At 40.1% G+C, this 23,332-nt stretch overlaps 1 protein-coding gene across 3 annotated transcripts in view; it reads right to left on the minus strand.

Moving 5' to 3' along the window:
* The window catches only part of LOC126088407 (discoidin domain-containing receptor 2-like), an 883,025-nt gene that overhangs the window by 49,966 nt on the left and 809,727 nt on the right, over positions 1 to 23,332 (minus strand). For all 3 annotated transcript variants that reach the window (XM_049906568.1, XM_049906558.1, XM_049906550.1), the window contains exons 14-15: positions 18,696 to 18,887; positions 7,321 to 7,413 (exon numbers count right to left, since the gene is read on the minus strand). In XM_049906568.1, coding sequence (XP_049762525.1) covers positions 7,321 to 7,413; positions 18,696 to 18,887 — 285 coding nt within the window. The remainder of the gene's footprint in view (positions 1 to 7,320; positions 7,414 to 18,695; positions 18,888 to 23,332) is intronic.

The following is a 23,332-nucleotide window of genomic DNA, read 5'->3' on the forward strand; positions in this document are numbered from 1 at the left end:
GATGCAATCCCAGAAAGATAATGCCTTAGATAAAACTTCCGACTTTTCATAAATCATCCGATGTCCTGTATTCAGACAGTGTTCCGTAACTGCCAACTTTTCCGGTTGACAAAGGCTTGTATGACACTGATGTTCATTGCAGCATTCTTGTACTGTGCAGCACATCTGGCCTATATACTTTGCCCCACATTGACAAGGAATCTTGTACACACCACATTTCCTCAGGCCAAGGTCATCCTTAATCAAACCCAACAGATTTCTCAGTTTTGCAGATGGTTGAAAAACACACTTAATTCCATATCTTCCAAGGACTCTTCCGATTCTTGACATCATAGCACCAAAATATGGCTAAAAGGCTAGAGTGGTGGGTGTCTTCATATCTTCATTCTGCCCCATAGGTTAAATTTGAACGTGAAAATGAAGATTCTTTTGTAACAGGATCGTCATAACATTGGTCTAGTGCAGCCGTTGGTGAGTAACATATGGCTGCACGGTTGGTAAATGCAGCATACAGCGCATGCACAGGAGAGCCGCTCTGCGATTTTCGGCAGAGGGAGTTTGAATATGGTACCTATGCAAATCATTGCACATGCACTATTTCTGCACCTGCACATTCTTCAGAAGCATGTTCTACAAATGGGACATCAATGTGCAGATCCCGTCAGTCGTACCTAGTCACCAGAAAGGTTGAACCACCCGAAGATGTCAGACAGTCGCTCCAAGGAGATATTGTGGCATTTGCACAAAGTGATCTAGCGGCAAACCCGTGAAGACTATTTACAGCACATGTGCTGGGAAAGGCTGAAGAGTCACAACAATGAGGTTATAAGAGATGTGTGACAAGCTCAGATAAGGAGGGAGAATGGGGTATATGTGGTACATACATGACTTTTTGGAAGGAACAGTGCTGGTATTCATGCTGATCAGTATACGGAAACCTTGTACACTTACATCAGCTTGGCTAGATAGGAATTTCAATACCTTTCCCCCAAAATGCAGAGTCAGTCTCTTGTACTATGTCTATCAGTCATTGCAGTGTTATATAAAGTCTAATGAGTTTACATGCCAAAGTTAAATTATTAAAAAGAATTCAAGGTTGCTTCCAAGATGTTAAAGGCTGGCGTGGAGATGATGTTCAGAAAGTTACTTTGGTAAAGGAATCTGCTCTCAATGGAAGACTTCTGTACACCTAAAGATTTCAGTACACAACACAAATTTTAACTCTTCCAAGAGAGGACTGATCTGGAATATCTTGGAAGTAGTTCCCAAAATAGTTGTATTTTATTCTCAAATTATGGACAATAACTAGTTAGGAAAAATAACTGTTTTGCATCATTTTTCTGTGCTTGCTGGTACTGAATGACAAATTATGAACAGTGATTTGCCTTTACATTGACAGACTTTCAACTCAAAAATGTTTTCGGATCAGTTATTATCCAATCTAACCAGTAATGAACAGAAACAGTGGTTCTCGGCCTGGGATGCCACACACTGCTGGCACTACCCACCAACATTTGGCACTGGTGGTCATTTTCATGTTCAGCCCAACTCAGCATGGTAGGAAGTTGTAATGAGTAGCTGATATAGCATTATGCTTTCTTTGTCCTAGTTCCTAAGAATAGCACAGCTGACTGGTTATGCATTTAATCTCCAGTATTCAGGTCTTTATCTGCAGGTGGTACAACTTAATTTGCAAATAAAACAGCTTAATATGAAATTTACTGTCTTAATTCATGATTTTGATGGTCTTCCTCATAATTTGTCAGCCAGCAAGTTAGAATTCTGAATGTTGCAGCTGCAACAGAAAAAAGAAGGAAGAAGATTAGGGTTTAATATCTAGGTGACAAGGTGTTTAATAGATACAAAGCACAAGCATGAATTGGAGAAGGATAGGGAAGGAAATCAGCCATGTCTTTTTCAAATGAACCTATCTCAGATATGCCATAAGTGATTTAGGCAAGCAGTAGTAAACCTAGACCTGAATGGTCAGATTTTGATTCAAATTGCTGTCCTGTCTCAGCCTTTTCCCTCAAATGTTTTCTCATAACATTTTCAGCATGTATGTCAGTGCTGTGTCACAGATGTTCTTGAATTACGTCAATATTCCTTACTCTTAGGGCTTCATAAACACCCTCTTGAAACTTCCATTATTATTTACAGGGGTTGGGCAAAAATACAGAAACACCATGAGAGATTCATACTTCAACATAAATGCAGATGCTAGCTTTTTTCACCACAAATAAGTTCTGTGCAATGTCCTCAATACATTACGAGTGTCAGTCATGGTCAAAACATTGTTCTGTGTAGTCGTGAGTGCATCATGTCAGAGTTAATGAATTCGGTCATGGGAAAATGAATGGGCAGATTGTTAGTACTTGTATGAAGGGTGCTTTCATAATCAAAGTAACTGTCGTGTTTTCTGTTTCAAGAGGCACTCTATTGAAGATTTATACCACATGCAGGGAAAGTGGAAAAACATCACCTGCTAAGTCACAACCCAGATGGAAGTGTGTATTGAGTGATCCTGACAAATGGCCATTCATGAGGATTGTGGAGAAAAATAAGATGATGGCAGTTGCAAAAGTCACTGCAGAACTAAATCTCACACTCTTGAACCCTGTCAGCACCAAAACAACTTGGAGGAAGCTCCATAAGCTCAGAATTGCAGGGTAAGCTGAAATTCCAAAACCACACATCAATGATGCCAGTGCCCATAATGAGAAAGAGTAGTGAGTCTTGTTTACATCTTCTGGTTGAGTTTATGTCTGGCATATGCTGCCCGAAAACTTACGATGCACACTGCTTCTTGCCAAGGAAAATAAGGTGGGTGTTTGGTGATGATTTGTACAGCCATATCATGGTATTCTATGGGCCCCACAATTACTCTGCAAAGCTGCATTACTGCCAAGGATTATGTGGCCATTTTGGCTGATCAAATCCATCCCATGGTACAATATTTGTATCCCAATGGTGATACTGTGTTTCAAGATGACTGGGCTCCAGTTCACACAGCTTATTTTGCCAAGGATGTTATGCTCCACTGTGGAGAGAAGGGTGCACATTCGCTATCCACCTCCATCATCATTACCTGAAATTGCCACTATTTTGAATGAAGAATGGCACAAGGTTCCATTGAAAACCTTACAGAACCTGTGTTTATTCATTCCAAGACGACTGAAAGCTGTTTTGAATGCCAATGATTCCTACACTGTTTTATGCATGGTAATGTGTTGTTTTTTGGTGTTTCCACATTTTTGTCAACCCCCTGCATGTGGCAACATCTGTACTTCTATGATAATTGAAAATTCTGGGTGAAGCATAAGTAAATCTCTGAGCAAAGGCAAAAAAATCTCACTTGGAAGAAGTAGAGAGTAGACAGCAATCATATAAGCAAGACATCAGACATAGTAAATCAGTTTTCAAACACACATTCTTACTGACAATGGGTCACATCAAATTTTTGTTGATGTTTGTACAGCTATCAATTATTCAGTATTACTTCTACATGGCATTTGCTTGTCTTGACTCATTCTGTTGTAAATACACTTCCAGTTTATTGAATCAGCTGTATTTATTTGTGCTATGTACTAATAACACTTTTTACAGCAGTATAAACAGATAAAAATTTCCCAAACTTCCTGCTGTGCAAACCGGTTAATTATCTATTAGATTTTGACAGAATGCGCCTTGGCTACTGTCAAGCAGTGACAGTTGCCTCTTGACAATGCTCAAGAAATGCTCTACTAGAAGCTCATGGAAGCCTACAATTGACTTTTAATCTCCTCAGTTCTCATGTACTGTTGATGCTACAGTCAATTTTTATTTTTTTCTAGCTTAGGCTGTTAACTAAACTTGCTGTGCCTGATTGTAGTGTGTGCTTTACACCATGTGCTTTCTGTACATGACTTGTTTTCATTTCTGAAAGCTCCCAGTAAGTTTTAGCACATGACTGAAGAAAGCTGTTTATTACAGTATTAGCATAGCTTTGAGAAATAAAGGCAATTTCTGCTTGTTTTTCACAATCTTGAACTAGAAACTGTTTAGAATATGGTGTAACATGCTTATGTACCCTAGAGTATTGAATAAGTCATTGATTATTTCCTGACAGGAATACAGCGACACTTTTTTTAATGTAGCACTGGTAATGCATTCAGTAATGACCTATACTTTAACATTCACATGGAGGAGAGAATACAAGAGGAAGAAGAGAAAGAATGTAATGTCAAAGATGATGCATTTCCGATAAGGAAACACCCCAGAACACCTAGCTTTTTCCGTAACTAACACAAGTATGTTCCATGCCATGCATCTACCTGAGACGATGAACAAACCCCAGCCAGAAAAGTTATCTCAGATCTCAGTTGCCTGGGTGTAAGTGTTTCACATTTGTGCATTGCACTGAATGCAAAATGTATTTTTGTTTCACAGTAAAAAGGAATCTTCCATTCAGTTCTATAAAAATAAATAGCAGAAAGTGTCATATACATAGGGACTTCAAAAAGTAAAGTTATGTATGTTGTCCCATGCTAAGATCATTGTGCAAAAAGAATGGCACATGTTAGAAGAGAGAACACATCCTTCTTGTGGGCAAAATCTGTTAATTGCACACAGATACTCCATGAAATTCTGGCAGTACATGGACCAAATGCAGTATCACATCCAGCCATAGTGCAGTGGTTCCAATAATTTCATCAAGGCTCCACAGACATGGGTGATGCTGTTCAGGAACAAAGGACATTGACATCAACCAAAGATACCAATATCCTGGCAGTCAAAGGAAGTGATTCACAGCAACTGAAGATTTTCCAATGACGAAGAAATTCACACACCAGTTCTCAAATGGCTTCTTCACCAAGGAGTGGATTTCTATTGTTAAGGAACTGAACAATTCTTAGAACACTTTAGCTGATTTTTACAGGGTCTTGGTGACTAAGCTGAAAAATAATGTTATGTATCGGTGTCACTTTAAGGTGTAGTACAGCATTCAATAAAAGTTACATGACCTACCAGTTAACTTACATTTTGAAGTCCCCTCGTATGAACAATTTTCTGTTGTATGTTTAGATGTAATAACAAATTAATTTTAGTTTTTAGTCTATAAATAAAATTCATCAAAGGTATGCCTGAAAACAAGTCACAAATATTTGAGACCTGACGTAGCACATATGCTACAAGCCCTAGTAACACTCGCCCTTGTACAACCCAAGGGGGGGGGGGGGGGGGGGGGGGACAACAAACACCGTACAAAGGAATTATCTGAACAGGATGGAAATCAGTAGATGTGATGCACATGCACAGATAAAACAATTGATTGCAATTTCAGAAAAATGTATGATTTACTCAAGAGAAAAAGCTTCACAAATTGAGCACATCAGTAACGCATTGGACTACTTCTGGCCCTTTTGCAAGCAATTGTATAGCTTGGTATTTATTCACAGAGTTGTTGGATGTCCTCATGAGGGATATCATGCCAAATTCTGACCAAATGGTGCTAAATTGTCAAAATCCTGAGCTGGTTAAAGGGCCCTGCCCATAATGCTCAAAATGTTCTCAGTTGGGGAGAGATCCAGCTGCCTCATTGATTAAGGTAGGGTTTGGCAGGCATGAAGACAAACAGTGTGCAGGGATTATCTTGCTGAAATGTAGCCCATGTGGTTTGTCATGAAGGGCAACGAAATGGAGCGTAGAATATCGTCAACATACCACTGTGCTGTAAGGGTGCCATGGATGACAATCAAAGGGATCCTGCTATGATAAGAAATGGCGCCCCAGAGCATCATTCCTGGTTGTTAGCCTTATGGTGGGAGACAGTCAAGTTGGTCGCCCACTGTCGTCTGCATGTTTTCAGACATGTTATAGGCCTGGGGTTCAGCAAGCTAATACCCGCACATATGGCAAGTTTCTACTGCTTGTCTTCCTGCTTGCCAAACCTTACCTGAGCCAAAAAGATCATCAGAACTCTCCTCTAATGTGAATGTTTGGAGCATTATTGGCAGGGCTCTTCAACCATCTCAGGATTTTGACACTCTGACACACAAATTGGACAGAAGTTGGCATGTCTCTCACGAGGATATCTAACAACTCTGCCAATCAATGTTAAGCCTAATAACTCCTTGCATAAGGACCAGAGGTGGATCAACATGTTGTTGACTTACTCAATTTGTAAAGTTCTTTCTCTTGAATAAATCATCCATTTTTGTCTGAAATTGTAATCATTTGTTTCTATGTACTTGCAAATCTTATCTACCAATTTCCATCTCATTATTAGGATAATTCCTTCATGGTGTGCCATTTGTTTTGTCTCAAAGTGTATTTTGATGAATTACAATCATTGCTTAAATTCAGTATTTAAATTTTATTTTATCCCAGAGCAGCACACTGACAACCAGTATAAACTTTAAGTTTGCAGAAATTTTTTGGAAAGCTTTGTTAAATCTCAGGATCAAAGTACAACTCCAAAATTCCATTCATAAAAGTAGAAAATGCTTTCTCAGAGGTAGTTAAGCATTTGTTAATTACACTACATGACCTAATGTGTGTTTATATTTTCCCAGTGTTGTAAATTAATACTGAAGGTGACTTATGAGGAACATATTCAGTCCAGTCAGTGAACTCATGTACAGCAGGAAATAAATTTAACTGATACTTTTTTCATGCTCACTTTCCATTTGGGTGTGTGTGGGTGTGGGGGGGGGGGGGGGCGGGGGGGGGGGGGGGGGCGTCAAGAAGACACTACTCTATTATAGCGCCCTGTGTTAACTTAAAACATTGAATTTAAGAGTTTCTGTGAAGATTTTCTTCAGTGAAGTAGAGTTCACCAACAAGAAGTCTTTGAGTTAAACTAGTGGTGGTGGTTATATTTTCATATGGCACTTGACAGCAATACCTGTTGTGCTGGTGATAAAGTTGTTATGATGAGAATGTGATTAAAAATACATAGAGTCATTTGTGAAATGGACCAGGAAAGGATACTGGAAAACAGAAGCAAAAAGTACTCTTAAGACATGACTGACTGAACACAGAAATAAAAATGCATGTGCCAGAAATTCAAAATTTTCAAATTTCAGTTAAAAATAAAATTTGGAGTTGCATGAATTCTGAACTATTTGCATCATCTTTTTCGTGGAAGAATACAATTATTTGATGGATAAAGTATCTTTTCAGATGATAAATGTTATTTTGTTGTTGGAGTAAGTGACTTTTAATGTGCAAACACAAATAAAACAGGCTGTAAGTTCCGCTTGCAGTAGATTTTTATGTGGGCTATTAATAGAAAAATACCCTATGAACAAATACTTTTAAAATACAGAACACACTCACCTGGTTGCTAAGTCTCTGTGGACAATTTTCAGAGACTCAAGATATTTCATTGCTGATGCTATCTGTGTGGCCATATAAATCAGGCATCCAAAACTAAAACAGAAATAAAAGTAAATCGATAATATAAACTTCCATATAAATCACACACAGTGGCAAGGTTTCTTATACCATTCTTTATCACCTCTCTCTCAGAAAAGTTATTTCTCTTTCAAGATTTTTTATTGACACATTTTTGGAAATGAACTGAATTAACTAATCACATAATTTTGAAATATTAAAAAAAATGCATATGAGAGCAAACTGGTGCTAAACAAATTATTATGTGAATCATTGTCATGAAGCTTATGAAAAACTTACATGAGTAGTGGAAGAGCAGTATGGAGAGCATACAGTGAAATAAATACAAAAAAAGAATGTTTAGTAGCTGTGACTTGATTTTATTTGATTTTTTTATTTTGTCCTGTTGATTACTCATTATATAAGTTATGTTCTACTAATATAGGACAAGTCAAGTGAAAGAATACAGAATTACAAGAGCATTTTAGATATCATATGTTTATTGCTTTACCTAATTTGTAAGAAAATTAGTTGCAGATAATTTACAATCTGCAGTTTAGGCTATAGCTTTAAGTGAATGCTTAAAAAAAGAGAATAAATAAAAGTACTCATTTTTATCCTAATGACATAACTAAATAAATTTCTGTTTTTTATTATCATAATTTAAAAATATAACTTGCCTAAAAACATTATGAGCTACTCTTCTTAGAGGGAAAGTGAAGCCATTGCTATTAACCATGAGAATGTGAAAGGGGATAAATATCTGACAGTCCTGAAAATATCACTGGCAAATATATGTTGCAAAGTGAAATGAGTAAAAATTAATACTTATGAATTCCTGTAAAAAAATACATATGAATTTCTGTAAAAGATTTCACATGGTTGAAGAAACATACTTATATTCCTCAAAAATGACAAGAGAAAAGACTGGGAGAGGTCACCTACATAGTATTAAAGTTAAATGAACTAGTAATTAAACTGCAGAGAATATTTATGTACAGATATGGATTCCAGTCATAACCCAGAAGAAAATGAGGTACCATATGGGCTAGTGGAATACTGATAAAAGGGAAAGTAGGCAAAGTGGAAATTAAATGGAGACTATGAGTAATGATCTAAGTAACTGTAAGGAATGCTACATTAAAACTATAGCTATCACAGGAGCTGAAGGGCTTATATAATAAAAAAGAAGTAGAAAAAACTCAGAAACAAAACTCTTGAAAAACTCTGACATATCTACAACAGAAAAAAAATACAGGGTGTTCAAAAAAAAGTGTTGAACACTTTGAGAGGTGGTAGTACTCACTGAAAAAAGAAAAATAAGTCCAATAAACATGGGTCTGGAAACACATACTTTCCAAGATAAACATACTTTACAGATTGTGCTGCACAACACTGATTGCAGATATTAGCACAGTTGTTGCATTGGTGCTCCATCAAATGTGTCGGCAGGGTATTAAGATGTACTCACAGTGCTCTACCTACCATTAAGTGGTTTGCAGTCAGTCTTGTGGTCCGAGTCATGTTGTAGGCTATGTTAGTTTTTGTTGGGTTTGTGTGCCTTATTATACACACTGTCAACCCTGGGTGTGTATCATGGTGTTTAGCATCTTCCAAATGTGGACTCACTTATGTGTTTACTGTTTGTATATACAAATGGTGTAGTACATTTACATTTTCTCTCTTCCACAACTTGTAGCAATGGAAGCCTACTACTCAAGAAGTGAAATGGTGATGTGATATTCTGCTATGGTTTAGCAAATGGACATAGCCTACCAGCCTGTGTCCTTTATGCTGAAAAATATCTGTAGCACAGAGTCCCTCTGATAAGCTGTTTCACAGATTTTTCCAGCATCTTAGGGACACTGGTACCCTTGCACCTCGGAAGACTGACAGTGGACTGTGGAAGACCCTGCACAGTCTGCATGTGTGATATGGAGGAGCCTGTGCTATGTTCAGTGGAAGAAACCTCTAGGACTAGTGTGTGGCAATCAGCAGCAGCAGACACCATGTCCCACTCTCTTATCTGAGGGTTACTTCATGAGCAATTGCTGTACCCATATAATCTACAGTGCATTCAGGCCCTAAGGCCACGCTATCATCATGGCAGATGGTGGTTCTGCCAATAGCTGTTGCAGAAGTATGCTGCAGATCCATTGTTCACATCAAGATATTATTTACCGATGAGGAAGGGTTCACAAGAGACAGTGTTGTGAATTTACTTGACCAGCATGTATAGGCAGATGTAAATCCCCAAGAAATTCAGGAAAGAGGGCATCAACAACGATTCTCAATCAACATATGGGTAGGCGTACTTGGCGAAAGATCAATAGGGCCATATGTGCTATCACAAACATTAAGCGGGGTGTGTTATCTGGACTTTCTCATTAGTATGCTGCCTACCTTGGTATTGGCACTGGAAAGCCTCACTTTACATACAGAAAGAGTTAATTCATTTAGGGTGAAAATAAAAAGTAAAGGTGAAGTATATGAAATGCATTTAGGAAATCTCAGTTGAAAGCATAAGAAAGGGCAGAGAGACAGCAGACACATATTAATGTTTCTTTGCTGGAGAAGGGTTCCATACAGTGATAGAAGACCTGGAAGAAATAGGTAATCTAGTAATGCATTTAGAATTAATGCTCACACAAATTGCCACAATACAGAATAGAGCTACAGAAATCAGTGGGTGGTATAAGAAGTGGAAGTTAATTTGATCTCTGGTTGAGAATCAATGGAACAGATGAGGTACCAGTACAATTTCAGAAACATATTAACATCACACTAGCATACTATACACTAATACATCATCAGATTAACATGTAATAACAATAGCACATTCCACCACTAAATGGTACATTCAAGAAGACGATAGAAACTCTTGAAACCTGGTATTACAGAAAAGTTTGAATATTAAATGGGTAGATTGAGTAGCTAATGAAGACGTACTGAATGAAATCAATGAGAAGAGAAGTTTAAGGCACATTTTGCCAAAATAAGAGGGCAGGCATCAAGAAACAAACATTTGGTAATGTGAGGATGTTTGCGAGGAAAAAATTGTTGAGGAAGACCATTGCTTGGATAGAAACAGTAGGTTGAAAAGGATGTGGTAACTTGCAGTAGTTACGCAAAGAAGAAGAGACCTGCACAGTACACACTAACATGGAGAGCTGCATAAAACCAGTTTTGAGACTGAAGACATCAACAAACAGCAGCAGCACATTGCACTCTACACATACACAAACACACACACAGTGTCTTTTGCAATGTATATGACATATTTGCACAAATTATAGATTATTTTCACAGAGCTTACAGATGGAAGACAATCACCTACAAGTTTTACTACACTGTATCGCCTGATCAAGTGAATTGGCAAATCCTACTCTTCAGTTAAAAATGATAAATGTTCCAACAATGTTGTTTAAGAGTGACAAGACAAATTCTTTAAGTCTCCAAACACTAACACAATATGTAGCTCTTTGGTTCATCTGGGTGGTCACTTGCTGAACTGTTGTACTTCTGTTCACCCGTACACATCACAGCCATTATTCACCCCTGTCATTAGGGCTCATGGTGCACTACAGTTGCCTCGGCATCAGTTTTGGATAGCACCATTTTGCCATGCATGTTATATTTTAACCACAGTGGCACAAGAGCAGTTTACAAACTTAGCTCTTTCGGAAATGCTTCCACCCTTGGCCTAAAAGCCAAAGATCATGCCCTTTTGGACATCAGATAAATCATTCAATTTGTGCTTTGCTGTAACAACTGCTCTGTTTGCTGCATTTCCCAACATGTTTTATATTCCCTCCATTGCTAGTGCAGTCACCTACCGTTTGTGAGAGGTTACTGCACATTGACGTCAAACATAGATGGTGGTCATGTTAATGTGACTGGATTGTTTAGTTTATTATTAGCAACATTAAACATCTAAAATTTACAAGACTATTTCTTGTTATATGCTTGTGGTTTCATCTATCTCATTTTACTTACTGGTTCTCCAATACCATATTGTGTACTTCCTCTATATTTTCATGTATGGTAGAAGATTGTGGTATCCTCCATGTGGATCCACTTTAAGAGAAGTAAGTGTCCATTTGAATCCACTCATTTCTTAACTCTTGAAGATAGCATGGCAGACTCCACATAAATCTTTACAAACTTTGGAATATCATGGCTCTTTGTTTTGTCATTCATTCACCAATGGTTATTCATCCAGTTCTCATTTATGAACAAAACACACACAACTCAATGGCTTTAAAGAGTTATGTACACAGGACCACTCTACAGACCAAACTGACAATTTATGTACATTACTACTCGGAATATACACAATAAAAACAAAACTTCACTGATATAAACACAAGTCTCTGCTATTTCAAAAATATATTTTTTCTTGTTGCTCTCCTAGAAATCAAAACATAAAGTTACCACTATGTGGCACTAAAAATGCAAAAACTCATTTGTACCCATGATGAAAGGATGACTTTAATTTAATGAGAAAATTCTAGAAGATAGCATACCTACTTGGACACCACACAGAAGACTTCAGCATGACATTTTCATGTTTTTGGTCTATTCATATCCACAAAGAGAGTGAAAGAACACAGAAATAAACTGCTAGTGATGCAACTTGCCAGTTCACTTAGAAGAAAAGTGTTAGGAAAATGTTGCAAGAAATTACACAAAAAGATAATGTTCTTTTGTAAAACAAGGCTTGATGTCTTTTGGCAATGAGTAACCAAGGCAGGCTGTAAAATAATTATATTATCTCAATCCTGTATCTCTGAAAAGAGCTAGAGGAACAAGGTACTGATCATAGCATATGTATTGTGGCATAAACAACCTCTTGATTAATTCACAAATAGAATGAAAATGGCAGTGAATAACAGAGGTATGAATTAACAATAATCATGTGCTGTACAGTTACATTTGCTCTTGTGACAACTATTGATAAGTAAAAAGTTTGTTTTATCTATTAATGACTTTCTTTGGGGCAGTCCAATGCCTGGCTTTCCCTCCTGCTGTAACACTCATATTTTCTGTTGTATTGTGTCTAGTTATTTAGTGTCTAATAAATGTATTTCCATCAAAACATGTGTTTTTAGCGACCAGTGTTGCCTTAACTGTGTTAATAACCACAATGATGATCCTGACAACTGTTAGTAACATTAAAAAACTGTGAGTGTTTATGACCTTTGTTTCATATGCTTTGGTTCCCATTGATCACTGGCAACATGGACCATATTAGTCCTTCATGTTCGGACTTCTCCATGCCTACAGTGACTGTGAATCTGCTATCGTATCTATCTCGTCACTCACTGCTAAGGTGGAACTAAATGACTTCATTTCAACAGTTTCTGAGGCCACCAAGCAAGCTTCACCCAGCACAATAAGGCTCCCCTGCTGCCGACCACATCATGCAGAGCAGCCTGCTCATTGACCTTATCCTTATAAAGGTTGTCACCTCGCTGTTCCACTCTGTATCGCTGGCCCATGGACAAGATTGGAGCTAAATGGCCCATTTGGTGAGTCTTCAGCATGCTGCCTCATTCCACTTGGCTCCTCATTCTGCACTGTTCTCATAATCCACACACAGTGCCCCCACCCCCCACCACGATGGACTCCTGTCACATGGTTTTATTTTCACATGCTTACTCGGCGATGACAGTTGCCTCGGCCATGTTGGTCCATCTGCATGCTCACCAGGTATCACATTTTGCCTCTTCCGTGTTGGTTCTGCCACCTGCTTTAGTGGCAACATCAGTTCTCTCCATTGCATCACACACCTGCACCCCTGTGGATCTCACCTCCCACCCACACAGATTTTCGGAGATGCCTGTCACTAATGCCACACCAGATGCCTCCACTCTCACACTTGCTGTGCTTCTCACCTCTCACCCACTGGTCATTCCTGTCATGCCAGACACCTTTGCTCTCACACCTTGCGTGCCAACTTGCTGGCTCCGACTATGGTGCCACTGCCTTGTCCACACTTGCACAGCTTGCTGCTGCTACTGCCCACATGCCCGGCCCTGCTGTTATGGACTACAGCACCCCTGCTCTGCCTGTGCATGCTCTTCCTGCAATGCCCCCGTTGCCAGCGTATCTGTTTGGATCGCACCTGTTCTGGACATTATCGGACTTCAACATGCATACAACTACAAGCCAGGCCAGACTTTTGCTGGTTGAGTCACCGGTTTGATAACAATCCTGTATCACTCAGTCACAATTTCACACCACAGGCCGATATGGCTCCCCTGCCTCAGTGCATGTCAGCTGCTTCCTTGCCCATTTGTAATACTTCCCCTCTGAGGTTTCTTAAAGCGCCAGCCTTGCAAAAAGATAATCCTACAATGTGGTTTGCCCTACTGGACAATATTCTAGATTTCAATGGTATCTCAGATGATAGCATGAAGTTAATTTGCTTAATCAGTCATCTGCATGACTACATCAACCTTGTCAATGATCTACTGCTTGCACCAACTAAGGACTGCAAATATATGTTGGCTAAAATTACTTCATCAAGCGCCTCTCCCATCATCCCATGGAAGCCATACACCACATTATTCACGATGAGCTATTGGGCAAGTGCATGCCGTCCCAGCTCTGGTGGCACCTTCGCTCCCAATTCGACAGTGAAGTTATGCCCGACTTCACTCTCTGGACCCTGTGGCTAGTCAAACTTCCTTACGAGCTACAGCTGCAATTGTTCTCACATATCATGGCCCCTCTGAAGTCACACCTCCATTTCACTGACCAAGCATTCACTATTATTCAACACAGGGAACACATGCCTCGAGCATCATCACTGACCACCGTGGTGGGGGCAGCGTACTCCACAGTACCCTCTCCCCTACACAGTGGCTGCAGCCTTTCCTCCCTGGGCCAGTCTGCTATTGCTATGCCACTGCTGCCTAGTGCCCTCCAGCCTGCACTGCCTGCATCAACAACCCAATGTACACCAACTTCAACTGAAGCCACGCCCAACCGGCACTCGAGCACTCAGCAATGGCCCAGCCCATCCACACGGCATCCCCACACTACTTATTTGTACTGTTGGCTTCAAGCAACATTTGGTGCTGCTGCTCGCAACAGCAGGCCTCCTTGCAGTCACCCAAATGCCAACAACAGGCACGTTTACGTTCCATGTCCCGCCTCGAAGCTACATGGCACCTCCAGCCCAGGTCATACAGCGTCTGCCTCAGGCACACACTCACTGTCTCTGTGTGCATGACATCACGTCTGGCCTCCACTTCCTTGTGGACACAGGAGCAGATGTCAGCATCACCCCAGCCACAGCAATGGCTTCTCTACAGCTTCGTTACCTCTTGCTGTTGCAAACAGGTCACATATCGCCATTCACAGCTGCATCAGGTTATCACTCTGCCTTTCTCACAATAAGTTTTTTCCATGGACTTTGTATGTGTCAGAAATCGATGAACCTGCCATAAGGTTGGACTTCCTCCACCACTATGACCTCTTGCCTGACCTTCAGGCCATCGTACTTCACCATTCTACAGGTGCTTTGATCTCCTGTGACAACTGCCACATACTGCACCCAATGCCTGTACCTTTAGCACTGCAACTGGCAACCCTCATGCAATGCTCTTAGATCATAATCACACTCTCCAATCTCTCGTAAAAGCGCTCTCAGGCAGCAGCCTTCTGTGCACAAAACTTGGAGCTGCTCTCCCATGAACTGTCACGTGTACTTGGAGATTTCTGTTGCCTCTGTACCAACACCTGCGCTTCTGAGCACGATCTTGCCATGACATTTGCAACCTGGGCTGACACATCACTCGCTCCATACACAGCAACTACACAGACACTACTACATGAGGTCCAGCAACTGCACCTGCTTCCACATGACATGCATAGCAATTGCAACATTGTCCTTGCTGCTAGCGTGCCATCACACTTAGCACCTGCCGTCACAGGGCACCTTGCTTGCGATCTCTCGATATCAGCTGACACATCACTTGCACCACTGGCGAACCCAATCCCACCTCCCACATGCCAACAATCCGCCTCCTGTCAATGCTGTGTTTTATCAGCTACCAGTGACCCCCAGCTCATGTCACATGACACCCCCTCCCACCTCATCTGCTGCTTAGGCACCATCACCAGTGGCAACTGTCATAAAATAAATACCACAGAGAGGGCTTCTGTTCAACATAACATCTCAACACGTTCAAGCTATGCTATGCTAAAGAGTCAAAGACTCACTCAGCACAAGTATCCTACAGCCCTCAGGCAGCAACTGGTGCACGCCAGTAAACCTCGTGTTAAAGAAAGGTGGTACGTTCCTTATGTGTGGTGATTACAGAACTCTAAATTCTCATACGGTCATCGATAACTAGCCTATTTAACTACCCTGTTCTCCACATCCAAGACTTCACACAGTTGCTACATGGTGCCTGAGTGTTTTCAGAGCTCAACACCATAAGTCGTACCACCAAATTTCCAAGCACCCACATGACATATCTAAGATTGCTATCATTACATTGTTTGGGCTCTGAGTATCTATTCATGCCATGTGGTGTTAAAAATGCCGCACAAACGCGACATTTTAGTGGCTCAGTGTTGTTTAACTTTCTCCTTTGGTATGCAGGCCTCAAATGATACTCTCATGTTATCATCATCTGTCAGCAAGCATCATCAGCACCTTGAACAAGTTCATGTGGCCATGGAATCAAACAGTGTCAAGATGAAACATGAAAAGTCACAGCTTAGTAGCACCACCATCACTTTCCTGGGTTACACTTTTCCGTCTGATGGTTGACTGGGACAAGCTCATTCCAGCCTGTCCCTCCCAGAAGATGCTCTGTAGACATGGTCAGTTTTTATCACTAAGACCTTCCCCACATAGCTCCCATACAGATACCTTTGACTGACGCACTGATGGGAAGGACACGTCCGGCAAATGACATCTCCCTTGGACAAATGACCTGATTGACGCATTCAACAATCTGAAGTCCGCACTTTCCGAGGCCATTATCCTTGCCCACCCCATCCCAGAAGCACAAGTGTCCCTATCCACATTGTGGTACAGCAGCATATGGGTGATACGACAGAACCACTCCAGTTCCTCTCAAAAAAACTGACAACTTCTCAGTGCAAGTGGTCAGTATTTGATCAACATCTTTTAGCAGTTTATGATTCGATCAAATACTTCCATGCTAATATCAAAGGGTGTCCCTTCACTATATACATGGACATAAACTTCTTGCTGATACCACTCGCAACTCATCTCAGGATCTCCCTCCATGCAGGTTTTGCCACACTGGCCTCATAAGCCAGTATTCCACAGATGCACAACATATCTGCAGGGTAGAGAACATGGTGGTGGACTACCTCTCATGGATCAATATAATCACTGCTCCTATCGACCTTTAGGACCTGATTGATGACTCCTGTGCCCTGCGACACATCAGCATGTAGGGTCCGACCAGTCATCTCGACCAAACTGTGATGTGACATCTTCAATGCCTTACACAACTTGGCCCACCTGAGCATAAGAGCAACCAACACATTGGTAACCAAAAGTTATGTCTGGCCAGGAGTCAAGCATGACTGCCAACTACTGCACATGGGCAAGGGTTTTCACTCCCTGCCAACGTAGAAAGGTTGGCAGGCATGCCTCTCCCCCCGGGGCAGGCTGAGGCATGTCCACATCCATCTTATGGCCCACTCACTCTGTCCAAAGGTTTCAAATACATACTGTCTGCAATGGACCGGGGCACCTGACGGGTTGAGGCAGTTCCACTGGAGGACATCATGGTTGACACTGTTGCCTGCGTGTCATCAACATGTGGATCTCCTGATTTGGATGTCCTTCGTCCCTGGCGATGGACAGTCTAACATGTTTGACTGGCTGTGTGCTCTGTGTGGTGTGTCGAAGTTCCACACCATGCCCTACCACCCGCAGAGCATTGGCATGGTCGAATGCTGGCACTGGTCACTCAAACTGAGCTCATGTGCCACGGTAGTCTCTGGCCCGAGGCACTTCCCTGGGTACTTCTAGCCATATATGGAGAGCACAGGGAAGGCCTGGATGCATCACTCACAGAAACCCTGTATAGTGAGTCACTAATCCTGCCTGCAAAGTTTGTGGATGGCATCCCACCTCCCTCTCAAGACTCACTATTCGTCCTGGTCGAGCATGTACGAGCACATCTCTAACCTTCAAACACCACCACCTAAGCATCACAGCACTCCACACATGTTCCTTAATAAGAACTTGGGCATGTTATGGGATGATTTCGTACATGTGGCTCTTGAACCCCTTACGAGGCCACGTAGATTGCTCGCAAGTGGCATCTTGGTCAATGCCAAACCTTGAACAGTATCATTGCACATGCTTGGACCCTGGGACACTTCCCCAAGGCACTGTCTCCCACATTGCCCCAAGATGATGCTCTCTCAGGCCTCCCCTCAGTGCACAAAAATGATGACAGTGCTCCCTGTGATCTGAGACAAGCTGATGTGCCTCCCATCTCCAGAGCCGGACCCATATTCAACTGCACCTCTGGCATGAGGATTACTACATCTTGCTGCAGCCAGTCTCCTATGCACCTCCATAGGGCCTCCGGATAACCTCTCCGCCATGCTCCGCACTTACCGGTATGTGGGGAGAGGGAGCATGTGGGCCTGGGATGACTACTGATAAGTGAAAAGTGTTTTTTGTCTGAGGATGACTTTCTTTGGACAGTCTGATACCAGTTTTCTCACACACTGTAACACTCATGTTTTCTGCTGTATTGTGTCTAGATTTTCAGAGTTAAAAAGATGTACATTATCTTAACTGCATTAATAACCACACTGCATATGCATGAGGATATAGGTCTACAAGTGATACAGAAAATATTAGGTGTGTTATATTAAATTATTTGTTGATGAAAGAAACAGAACATACAAATAAGTATAAAAGTGACAGGGATTCATGTGACTATCTATTCATTATTATGTTTGAAATTTCTACATATTTCTGAAAGCATAAAAATGACAGAGGAACCATGTAAGAAAGACAGTATGAATGAGGAATACTCCAAGCTATTCCTCCCTCTGAAAGTTTGTGACCCCTACTTGTGTTGCAAATATTTTCCAATACACTGCAGCTTATTTACTCTATAGATCACTGTAGTTTATCTAAGTCATTTTAACACTAGATAGCTGGTCCATAATCTGTTACAAAAACTGCAAAAGTGAATTACGTATATGGATTCAAGATATTTCCTTTTAGCAACATTTACTTAAAAATTAAAGTTTCCTTTTATGGTTACATAAAAATTATCTGCATGCCCTTATCTTACCTCAATGTCTTGGTGGTACGAGGCAGTGATGTGTCAGCAACATGCTCCTGTAGAAATTGATTCAGGTCTCCACAGGAAGAGTACTCAAATACAAGACATGGTGGCTCAGTGGTGAGACTGGCACCTAGTAGTTGCACAATGTTACGATCTTTAAGCCGTGCTAAAATATGTGCTTCACTTTCAAAATCATGCCTGGAAAGAAAAAATGAGAAATGCGCTGAGTTTTATGTTCAGTTAGGGAAGGATCAAAGACTGCAAAAAAATATTGCATGGCTTTTTTAATAATGAATTTTATTATAGTATTATAAATTTTGTGTATTACTGCTGCTGCTGATTATGATGATGAGACATAATATTTCATGTCACCTTCTTAACTTCAGTCTGAAACACTGAAATAGATGCTAGACAGCAACTACCATGTGAAGAGTTTGCACAAACATGTGCAAAGAAATTTTCAGAGGCATTTCTGCAAAATATTACTGTGACGTTCTACATCGATATCTACATCTATACACTGCAGACCACTGTCAGGTCCATGGCAGAGGGTATGTCCTAATGCATCAGTCATTTAAAGCCAGTTCTTGAAACTTTCTTAACAGACTTTCTCGCGACAGTTTATATCTGTCTTAAAGAGTTTCCCAGTTCAGAGGGTCTCTGTACACTCTCAACCGATCAGACAAAAAATGGTATTTGTATGAGTTGGCTAATTCCAACTGTTACTCATTGATATTACAGTCATAAGGTACTACGTTTTTATCATTTTGTGAAGAGTGCAGTTTTACATTTCTCAACATTTAAAGCCAGCTGCCAATCTTTGTACCACTTTGAAATCTTTCTAACATCTGACTGAAATGTATGCAGCTTCTTTTGGGCTGTAGTTCATTGAAGATAACTCCATTGTCTGCAAAAAGTCTGAGGTTGCCATTAATGCCATTAACATTGTTGGCAAGGTCATTAATATACAACATGAACAGCAAGAGTCCCAACACACTTCCCTGGAGCACACCCAAAGTTACTTCTACATCTGACAGTGACTCTCCATCCAAGATACAGGGTGTACATGTGGACTGGGGGAAAAAAAAAAAAAAAAAAAAAAACTCAGATTTTTCCCGGATCTCCCAGTTAAAACAAGCACTTTTTACCACATGAAAGTACACTTCTTCCAAGGTGAAAATACACTTTTTCCACGATAAGCAACAGTATACTTTCCTCCGGAGCTATAAAAATATCAGTTCTTTGAATGGTAGAGATTTTACACACCAGCGTAGAGCTTCTCGACACTTTCGAAAACGATACTCGACAAGGGGAAGAAAAACACATTTTGGAAAGATTTTCGATGCGCTGCAACGTATATGCTCTATATTTTCATATCACGAAAGTATAAATTCGAATTCCACCAAACACAGCACATTATTTTCTGAAGCATTGAATTAGAGACTACGATGCACTTTTGTAAGCTAATCATAGCTCATGTCATATGATCTCGTAATGACAGCAGGTATAGGAGCACAGGACACGTGATGTAGTCAGCCAATAGAAACATCACTGTTAAGTAGCATGAACATATAAATAGGAAAAGTTAATAGTTTAAATTAATATACATAGTGTAGCAACAAGAAAAGCTAAGCTTTCACATATAATATTGGTCTTGAAGATTAATAAACTACAAGAAAAGCTGAGCTTTCCTATACAATATTGGTCATTTTCACGTGTGTTACACTTTAACATACGTCACACAGCTGTACTAATACAATTTTAAACAATGGTATTAATGCCTGGTCTTCTGGGCTCAAAATTATTGTAGGTGGCTGGTCCTCAAAGTGTTCAGTTTTAAATGAGAGTCAAATGCCCTGTGATTTAAGAAATTCATTGCACATTCTCACACTAACGTAATTCATCTTGTGTAAAAGGAAATTTCCTTTGAAAGTAATGCTTTTCAAAGAACCATTCGCAATATTTTCCCGCAACCTCTTAGACATGGGTTTGTTTCAACAGTTGCCAGAGAGCACCAGAAAACACGCGGTACTGCGCGTCGGCAGCTATGATGAGATAGGAAGCCCGTATGTTCGTAGACATGTAACATTAAGAGATCTTACATGACATCATAAAAGAAATAAGACATCAGAGGATACTCCAAGAACATAGTAATTTCGTAAACCAAACTAAAACATGTAATTTGATTTAAAGGGCACATGCATATGTGCAGATCCACAATGAAGTAGGCCTCTTTTCAGGATGCAAATTTTCTTGGAGCACCAGTACTGTACTGTCTCATGTTTGGTTCTTTATTATGATATAGGCTATATGTGCCAGAAGATGAAATGAGCACTTGAAATCCAGTGAACAGTTGAAACTAGCCAACAGTGTGGAATGAAACACTTCATTTCTTATAAATTGACTGCATCTGTGGAAAAGATTAATAAAAGCCACATATATTTAGCAAAACAACAAAAATAACTTCATTGTTGTGCAAGGTGATTACTGCTTGATTGGTAAAAAAACTTTGAAATAAAATAAAATCAGAAAACTGAAACTAATAACATATTTTAGCCTTCTGTAATTTGGGGAATGTATTTTAATTCACTTGTTAGCTCCCAGACCACAGAAATCTGTTTTTGTTAGACTATCAGTTCTTACCAGTCAAAATTACAAAAATCTTCTTATAGGTAGGTGTGATCTGTGCTTTTTTCCAAGACTTGGGCCCAGTTTTTTGTTCAAGGGATCTATGATAGATTAATTTAGAAGAGGGGCTAACTCAGCTTAAAATTCAGTATACAAACTGACAGGGATTCCATCAGGTTCTGGAGATTTGTTCAATTTTAATGATTTCTGCTGTTTCTCAACACCTCTGACCTCTTATTTCATTGATCTTCTCAGTGCTGTGAGGATTAAATTGAGGCAATTCTCCTGTGTTTTTCATTGTTAAAGGAACATTTGAAAACAGAATTAAGCATTGTAGCTTTTGATTTGCTACCCTCTGTTCTAGTTCCTGTCTCATTCACTAGAAACTGGAAACTAACTTTGACAGCCAAACACCTTTCATTGAGCATCTCTCTATCTGTAATCCTGCACTTGGTTTTTACACCTATTTTGCAATAGTCTCTGTTTCTTTAGAATTTTCTTTGCAATAACTGTATTCCATGGAGCATCCCTCCCATTATTAAGTGTTGTTCTGGGTACATTTCTATCCAGTGCATGGTTAACTATTCCTTTAAACTTGAGCCATAGTTCCTCTACGTGCTCCTGCCCTGTGCTGGAAGTTTCAAGTTCCACATTGAGATATGACACTACTGATTTTTTATATAGTTTGCTGAATATATATATATATATATATATATATATATATATATATATATATATATATATATATATATATATATATATATATATATATATATATATATATATTGTTTGGTATTCGTCTTTCCCTCTCCTTCCCTCTTTCCTGATGAGGCAACAGTTTGTTGCGAAAGCTTGAATTTTGTGTGTATGTTTGTGTTCGTTTGTGTGTCTGTCGACCTGCCAGCACTTTCATTTGGTAAGTCACATCATCTTTGTTTTTAGGTATATTTTTCCTTCGTGGAATGTTTCCTTCTATTATAACCATATCATATATATATATATATATATATATAGACTTACCCAACAAAAGCGCTGGCAGGTCGATAGACACACAAATAAACACAAACATACACACAAAACTCTTGCTTTCGCAACCAACGGTTGCCTCGTCAGGAAAGAGGGAAGGAGAAGGAAAGACAAAAGGATTGGGTTTTAAGGGAGAGGGTAAGGAGTCATTCCAATCCCGGGAGCGGAAAGACTTACCTTAGGGGGAAAAAAGGACAGGTTTACACTCGCACACACACACATATCCATCCACACATACACAGACACAAGCAGACATTTGTAAAGGCAAAGAGTTTGGGGCTAAACTCTTTGCCTTTACAAATGTCTGCTTGTGTCTGTGTATGTGTGGATGGATATGTGTGTGTGTGCGAGTGTAAACCTGTCCTTTTTTCCCCCTAAGGTAAGTCTTTCCGCTCCCGGGATTGGAATGACTCCTTACCCTCTCCCTTAAAACCCAATCCTTTTGTCTTTCCTTCTCCTTCCCTCTTTCCTGACGAGGCAACCGTTGGTTGCGAAAGCAAGAGTTTTGTGTGTATGTTTGTGTTTATTTGTGTGTCTATCGACCTGCCAGCGCTTTTGTTGGGTAAGTCTCATCATCTTTCTTTTTAAATATATTTTTCCCACGTGGAATGTTTCCCTCTATTATATATATATATATATATATATATATATATAGTTATAATAGAAGGAAACATTCCACGAAGGAAAAATATATCTAAAAATAAAGATGATGTGACTTACCAAATGAAAGTGCTGGCAGGTCGACAGACACACAAACGAACACAAACATACACACAAAATTCAAGCTTTCGCAACCAACGGTTGCCTCGTCAGGAAAGAGGGAAGGAGAAGGAAAGACAAAAGGATATGGGTTTTAAGGGAGAGGGTAAGGAGTCATTCCAATCCCGGGAGCGGAAAGACTTACCTTAGGGGGAAAAAAGGACAGGTATACACTCGCACACACACACATATCCATCCACACATACACAGACACAAGCTGCTTGTGTCTG

This window comes from Schistocerca cancellata, chromosome 1 (assembly GCF_023864275.1).
Source record: "Schistocerca cancellata isolate TAMUIC-IGC-003103 chromosome 1, iqSchCanc2.1, whole genome shotgun sequence".
NCBI lineage: Eukaryota > Metazoa > Arthropoda > Insecta > Orthoptera > Acrididae > Schistocerca > Schistocerca cancellata.